The following is a 7,882-nucleotide window of genomic DNA, read 5'->3' as shown; positions in this document are numbered from 1 at the left end:
TATCAAACTCCTTCCTCCATCACTCCTGAATCTGGTAAGCCTTAGATCCAATGTTTTTATTTTGTATTTCTCCCGTATTTCCTTGTTTTTAGATATGTATAAAAACTTTGAATCCAACATGGATTTGGTGATTTATAGGCTAAAATTGAAAAGCCAATGATTTATGATTCATGTATGAGAATGTTGTTGAAGAATTTTTTTTTTTTATTTAGTGTTGTAAATTGGGAGAAAACTATAGTATAAGGTTCGGTTTTACTGTAGCAACCTCGAAGTTACTGTAGAACCGAAAATTTTGAGTGTTTTCTTTTATTTCTTTGGTCCACATTGAAGCCCTCATTGCCCTGAACTCATTGGAACTAGGTTTACTCCATTCTGATGTCGTTTGGATCCAAAATGTCGTTGTCTTGCCCTAAAACTCTAAGGTTTCATATTAGACATGTATAATTGTATTTTCATGCATTTTCTTTTGGCCATCATTCTTATGTTCATTAGCGTCCTCTAAGGGGAAGGAACTAGTCGAACAGTGAACGTGTCTCAGGACGAGATGACTGGTTCTGTGAGTGGTTAAATTTATAATTGCATAGATTTAATAAGAGTACTAAAGTATTTCTTCATGTGTTTTATCACATAAATTTGATGATAAATTGGTTACCTTGATATATATTTTGAGTACGAATTTACTTGAAATGGTTAAACCTAGAATGCTTATACCTATGAAAGAAACATGTTTACTTGCATTCCCGTATTTATATGCAAATGGAATATAGTTTGATGTATATTTCCGTATTTATGTGCAAATGGAACATGGTTTGATGTATATTTCCTGCTTTAAACATTGTATGATGGATTGTTTGAATTGGAAATTGGAAAGAATTATATTGTGGCATTCCGTTTTGATGGTGACGGCGGACTTTACTCCAACACTGCAGTGTGGGGTTCCACGGTCTGGCCTGATGGGAGCCGGCGTGGTTAACCCTGGTTTATCCTGGTCAAGAGGTGCGCGGAGCCATTGACAAAAAATTCTTTTATGTGAGAAATCCGGGGTCATCACACGGGGATCTCTTTGGCCAACACCAAAGAAAGGCAACCTTTTTAAATTTTTAAAAAGTTTTAAAAACTCCTTGGTGGTCTCATAGCTAGTCGCGGCCACGATTAGCGTGAGAATTGTTTTAGGCCAGCCTGTGTTTTGGAGCTATGTTCATTGTGTTTTAAAATGTTATTTGCTTTTGATGAACCTTGTGTTATTTGTTAATATGTTGAATACTTGGAATTGATTTTATATGTTATTATTCGTGTTGGATTACTATTTAAAATACTTTATCACTCTATTACATCTATGATGACACCACTCACTAGGTAACATCTGTTACTCACCACTCCCTTCCTTTTATCTTTTCAGACTGCGACGTTGGACAGAGTTGTGCTGTGCAGCAGTAGAGTGATTTATCTGTACTTCTTGTTTAGGTTTGTTATAGTATGCATGTAAAATTTATGTATCCACTAGACTTGACCTTTATATGTTGTTCATGTATTTGTATTTTCTTGTTGTATCTGAAAACTTGGTTTGTACTGTTATTGATGGTACTTGTGTTTAGGATCCCTAGTATCAGGGAACCCTATTGTGATCTTATTATTATTTTGTCATCTAGCTATGTAATTGTGATAACAGGTTTATATTGAGCCTTACGGCTACCTGAAGATGGGCCAGTTGTGGGACCCACTTCTTATCGCCGTGGCAGTTGCCACGTGCTCGGTTAGGTTCGGGGCGTGACAATTTTAGTGGTAAGAGAGCTAGAGGTTTACATTAATCTTAGTTCAAATTCTAAAACTGTTGATTTCCTTAAAGATTAGTGGATCCAATTACTAATTTGCATTGAGTATAAGTGCATATAGGAGTTAAGTCTAAAATTTGTCTTTCCTTGTTCTTTGCAGCTAGAATACCAGCACAAAGTCCACGTACGCGTCGAGGAGCTAGTGTTCCTTTTGGGGAACCCACTCCTGCTCAACCTCCTTCAGTGCATGCTCCTGGAGTTCCAGGCCTTGTACCTCAAACTGTAACCCAAGGAGTAGCACCACCACCTGAAGCTCTCCAAAGCTTTAAGGCATATTAGGATGCCCAGGGTCGCCAGCCGACATATCAGGAATATCGTTACTTTCTTGGTTATAGGAGCCTGTTTGTGGGATAACCCCATACTGAGCCAGTGTTTGTGTCACCACCACCACCACCCCCAATGCCTTCAGTTCAGCAAGCACCAGTGGAAGACAGTAAAATCAATCAAAGCTTAATTTTGTCAAAGGTACTGAAGGAAGCAAGACAGTTGGGATGCAATGGTTTTGATGGTTCAGGTGATGCCATGGCTGCCAAGGAATGGTTAAAGAGGTTGGTTGCTACTTTTGAAGACATGGGCATAGAAGATGAGTTGAAACTAAAAGTTGGAGTCAGCCTTTTGGAGAACAGACCAAGGATCTGGTGAGAAACTCTGAAGGGTCGTTCAGATATACCATTGACTTGGTCAGATTTTCTGCATGAGTTTGATAAACAATATTACACTCGATTTTACCTTGACCAGAAACGGCAAGAGTACATGAAATTGGTTCAGGGAAACAAGGCAGTGGCAGAATATGAAGCAGAATTGAAGGAATTGGCAAATTTTGTGCCTGAAGTTGTTGGTGGTGAAGAAGCTCTATGTTCCAAGTTTGAGGCAGGACTGAACCTTAGTATCAGAGAGAAGATAGCAATTACTGGGAATCAAAGCTTTAAGGAAGTGGTTCAGTTTGCATTGAGGGCTGAGAAATTGGTTCTTGAAGGTAAACGCCTTCGTGAAAATCTAGCTAAGAGAAGAAATCCAAATTTTTCAAGGGCATCCAAGCGCAGCAAGAGCGAGGATACTTCTTCAGGTTTTTCAGGGTACAGCTCAGTCAAACCGCCATCAGGGCAAGCTGGCAGTCAGAAAGGCGCAACATCTGCGAGTGGCAGTTATGGAGGAAAATCAACTGGAAATGTTCCCAGATGCCAGAACTGTAACAGATTTTATCCGGGTCAATACCGTGAGCCACGCAGATGCTATCAGTGTGGTCAGACTGGTCACCTTAAGTCAGCATGTCTAGAGTTAGACCGTGGAACACCAGGGTTAACACCTCCTAGTGCGGGACGACAGAGTCAATCCAAGGGTCTACCGCCTACTGCTTCTACACATGTTGCCCCAACCATATCAGTTGCTGTTAGTAATAGTCCACAAGATGGAACAGCGCGACCTCAGACCCGTTCTCAGACCAGAGTTTTTGACATGACCAATGAGGAAGCTGAGGACAGACCTAACGTGATTACAGGTACTGTATCCATTTTTCAGCATGATGCATATGTTTTGATAGACTCAAGGTCAGAGAGATCTTTTGTTAGCACTGTAATCTCTTGTCATGCCGATAGGATAGCCTCCCCATTATACTGTGAACTTTTGATCCAAACACCTCTACGTGAAGTGATTATCAGAGAGGTACTTTTTCAGGGATGTCCTATCAAAGTGAAGGGTGTAGATTTTGAGGTAGATCTGATTCCTTTGGAGATGCGAGATTTTGATGCCATACTTGGTATGGACTGGTTAAACAGGCATAAGGCTTCCATTGACTGCTTCAGGAAGGAAGTAACTTTGCAAACTTCTCTTGGACTGAGTATTGTGTTTAAGGGTGAAAGGAAGGTTCTTTCAAGGTGTGTGATATCTTCTGTGGAAGCAAGGAAACTTGTACGCAAGGGATGTGAGGTATACTTGGCTCACATAATAGATACAATAATTGCTGGACCAAACCTCAGGGATGTTGCAATTGTTCAGGAGTTCGAGGATGTATTTTTTGAGGAATTGCCTGGATTACCTCCTGACCGAGAGTTTGAGTTTGTTATTGATTTGCTACCGGGTACTGCTCCAAACTCCATTCCTCCATATCGCATGGCACCACAGTACTTAAGGAGTTGAAAGTACATATGCAGGACTTGGTTGATAAGGGGTTTATACGCCCGAGTGTGTCACCCTGGGGTGCATCATTTCTCTTTGTGAAGAAGAAGGATGGTTCCTTCAGATTGTGTATAGACTATCGGCAGTTGAACAAGGTGACTATCAAGAATAAGTACCCTTTACCCAGAATCGATGATTTATTTGATCAGTTACATGGGCAAGAGTGTTTTCAAAGTTTGATCTCCGGTCTAGTTACCATCAGGTGAAGATTAAGGAAAGTGATATGCCGAAGACAGCATTTCGCACGCGATACGGGCATTATTAATTTTTATTCATGCCTTTCGGTCTGACTAATGCCCCAGCTGCTTTTATAGATCTAATGAACAGAGTATTTAGACCTTATATTGACAAGTTTGCGCAACATTTGCGTACATTTGCGTACATTATTGCAGATCCTTCGAGAAGAGAAGTTGTATGCTAAATACTCAAAGTGTGAGTTTTGGTTGCATGAAGTGGTCTTCCTAGGACATGTGGTATCTGGAGAAGGAATCAATGTGGATCGAAAGAAAGTTGAAGCAATCATTGATTGGGAACCACCAAAGAGTGTGTCTGAAGTTCGAAGTTTCCTTGGTTTGGCGGGTTATTATCGGCGTTTTGTGGAGGGGTTTTCTTAGATTGCTGCACCTTTATCACGATTGACTAGAAAGGAGGTAAAGTTTGTTTTGGATGAGAAGTGTGAGAGCAGCTTCCATGAATTGAAGAACCGCCTGACTTCAGTGCCAATACTTACTCTACCTACTGGTGGCAAAGAGTTTGTAGTGTTCAGTGATGCTTCACGACAGGGTCTTGACTGTGTATTAATGCAAGATGGGAAGGTAATAGCTTATGCTTCGCGATAGTTGAAGAAACATGAGTTGAATTACCCTACCCATGATTTGGAGTTAGCAGCTGTGGTTTTTGCCCTGAAGATTTGGCGACATTATCTTTATGGAGAGAAATGTTTGATTTACACTGATCATAAGAGTCTAAAGTATTTGTTTACTCAGAATGAGCTAAACTTGAGGCAGCGAAGATGGCTAGAGTTGATCAAGGACTATGATTTGGTAATTGACTACCATCCAGGGAAGGCCAATGTGGTAGCAGATGCTTTAAGTAGGAAAACTTCCACTTCTTTAGCTTCTGCTACAACATCTTATCGATCTCAACTTGCAGCTCTTCGAGACATGGATGTGAGACTTAAGATCGAGCTAAAGGGAGTTTCGTTGGCAACTTTTGTGGTGAGACCATCATTACTGGAGCAGATTCAGAAATCTCAGAGAATAGATGAGGAGTTAATGAAGGAAATACAAAGACTGGAAAATGGTGAACCTAGCGATTTTGGGCTTCGCAGTGATGGTATTATGGTATTTCAGGGAAGAGTTTGTATTCCAAGAGATGCAGGACTCAGAAGTGCTATTCTAGAAGAAGCTCACTCCTCAGCCTATGCTATACACCCAGGAAGCACTAAGATGTATCGTACGATCAGGGAAAATTATTGGTGGTCTGGAATGAAGCGTGAAATCGTAGAATTTGTAGCAAGATGCTTAGTTTGTCAGCAAGTAAAAGCAGAACATCAACAGCCAGCGGGACTATTACAACCTTTGCATGTTCCAGAGTGGAAGTGGGAGCATATTACTATAGATTTCATGGTTGGGCTACCGCGTACTCTTCAGGGGCATGATGTTGTGTGGGTTATTGTGGACTGTTTGACAAAATCTGCCCATTTTCTGGCCATTCATACCAAATACTCTTTAGAGAGGTTAGCGAAGCTATTTATAAGCGAAATTGTTAAACTCCACGGAATACCTGTTTCAATTGTGTTTGATTGTGATCCGAGTTTTACATCTCAGCTTTGGCCTAAGTTTCATTAGGCTCTCGGGACAACTTTGAGATTCAGTACTGCATACCATCCTCAGACAAACAGCCAATCAGAGCGTACGATCAAGACACTTGAGGATATGCTGAGGGCTTTGTGTTCTTGATTACCAAGGAAGTTGGGGCAAGCACTTACCTCTAGTGGAGTTTGCTTATAATAATAGATTCATGCAAGTATTGCATGGCTCCTTATGAAGCTTTATATGGGCGTAAGTGTCGAACACCACTTTGATGGAATGAAGTTGGTGAAAAAAAGTTGCAAAGTGTGGAACTAATTGAGGTAACCATTGAAAAAGTGAAGGTAATTCAAGACAGGTTAAAAGCAACCCAAGACCGACGAAAAAGAGCTATCGTCGATAACGGGAGAAGAGATTTAGAGTTCCAAGTTGGTGACAGAGTTTTCTTGAAGATATCACCTTGGAAGGGAGTAATTCGGTTCCGTAGTAGGGGAAAGTTAAATCCTCGCTATATTGGGTCATTCCTAATACTTGAAAGATTGGGCGATAGCTTATAGATTACGATTACCACCGAGTTAGAGAAGATCCATAATATTTTCCATGTTTCGTTGTTGAAGAAGTATGTACCAGATCCGTCGCATGCACTTGAAACACCTCAAGTAGAACTTCGAGAAGATTTGACTTTCGAAGTGAGGCCTGTTCGTATCCTTGATCGGCTAGAAAAACTGCTTCGGGGAAAGGTGGTCCCAGTTATAAAAGTTCTTTGGAAAAGTGATCAGATTGAGGAGTTGACTTGGGAACCTGAATGGTTAATGAGAAAGAAATATCCTCATTTATTCAGAGAGTTGGGTAAGCTGAAATGTTGAGGACAAAATTTTTTTAAGGAGGGTAGAGTATTGTACCATGTCCTGATTTAGACCTCGGGCCTATTTAGATTTTTATGCTTGCATCAGGGGTAAAATGGTCATTTAGCAGTAGTGGCATTTTACATGTTTGCATAGTAGCTTTTTATGTGAAAAAAATCGGGGAGCAATTTCATCATTTGGATCCATTTTCTATGATTTTTTTCTATTAAGAGGGCAATTAGGTCATTTCCTATATATATTAAAAATGAGAGAAACAACCTGGCTTCTTCTCCTTCTTTTCCTTCTACATTTCTTGTTCGGCCGACCCTAACCTTATATGAAATTTTTTCGGGAGAATTTCCGGCGAACTCAAATACCAAACTCCTTCCTCCCTCACTCCTGAATCTGGTAAGCCTTAGATCCAATGTTTTTATTTTGTATTTCTCCCATATTTCCTTGTTTTTAGAAATGTATAAAAACTTTGAATCCTCCATGGATTTGGTGATTTATAGACTAAAATTGAAGCCAATGATTTATGATTCATGTATGAGAATGTTGTTGAAGAATTTTTTTTTGATTTAGTATTGTAAATCGGGAGAAAACCATAGTATAAGGTTCGGTTACTGTAGCAACTCCGAAGTTACTGTAGCGCCGAAAATTTTGAGTCTTTTCTTTTATTTTTTTGGTCCACATTGAAGCTCTCCTTGCCCTGAACCCATTGGAACTAGGTTTACTCCATTCTGATGTCGTTTGGATCCAAAATGACGTTGTCTTGCCCTAAAACTCTAAGGTTTCATATTAGACATGTATAATTGTATTTTCATACATTTTCTTTTGGCCATCATTCTTATTTTCATTAGAATTTGGATTCCCCGCTTGTATTTAGGTGGCGAAGCATTTTCTAAGGGAAGGAACTCGTCGAAGCAGGTGGCAGCGTCTCGGGGACGAGGGCAGCTCGGTTACGTGAGTGGTTAAATTTATAATTGCATAGATTTAATAAGAGTACTAAAGTATTTCTTCATGTGTTTTTATCACATAAATTTGATGATAAATTGGTTACCTTGATATATATTTTGAGTACGAATTTACTTGAAATGGTTAAACCTATAATGCTTATACCTTTTTTTTTTTTTGAAAGAAACATGTTTACTTGCATTCCCGTATTTATATGCAAATGGAATATGGTTTGATGTATATTTCCGTATTTATGTGCAAATGG

The 7,882-nt window shown here is 39.8% G+C and overlaps 1 protein-coding gene across 1 annotated transcript; it reads left to right on the top strand.

Annotated features, from left to right (window-relative positions):
• Window positions 1–896: 896 nt before the first annotated feature.
• LOC120250502 lies at window positions 897–3,968 on the top strand. The gene is made up of 4 exons (XM_039259327.1): window positions 897–978; window positions 1,933–2,102; window positions 2,199–2,438; window positions 2,487–3,968. The coding sequence occupies exons 1-4, from the start codon at window positions 897–899 to the stop codon at window positions 3,966–3,968; spliced, it is 1,974 nt and encodes a 657-aa protein (XP_039115261.1).
• The last annotated feature ends 3,914 nt before the right edge of the window (window positions 3,969–7,882 follow it).

The sequence above is a fragment of the Dioscorea cayenensis genome, chromosome 3, assembly GCF_009730915.1.
Source record: "Dioscorea cayenensis subsp. rotundata cultivar TDr96_F1 chromosome 3, TDr96_F1_v2_PseudoChromosome.rev07_lg8_w22 25.fasta, whole genome shotgun sequence".
Classification (NCBI taxonomy): domain Eukaryota; kingdom Viridiplantae; phylum Streptophyta; class Magnoliopsida; order Dioscoreales; family Dioscoreaceae; genus Dioscorea; species Dioscorea cayenensis.
The sequence above is the reverse complement of the archived record's forward strand: the minus strand, read 5'-3'. Positions and strand labels throughout refer to the sequence as shown.

What these genes read in the sequence shown, in the direction of transcription:
- LOC120250502 (XM_039259327.1), top strand. Translation starts at nt 897, where the DNA reads ATGGTGACGGCGGACTTTACTCCAACACTGCAGTGTGGGGTTCCACGG. An exon ending in AAGCTCTCCAAAGCTTTAAG is followed by an intron (nt 2,103 to 2,198) that starts GCATATTAGGAT and finishes CCCCATACTGAG; the next exon opens with CCAGTGTTTGTGTCACCACC. An exon ending in AGTTGAAACTAAAAGTTGGA is followed by an intron (nt 2,439 to 2,486) that starts GTCAGCCTTTTG and finishes GAAACTCTGAAG; the next exon opens with GGTCGTTCAGATATACCATT.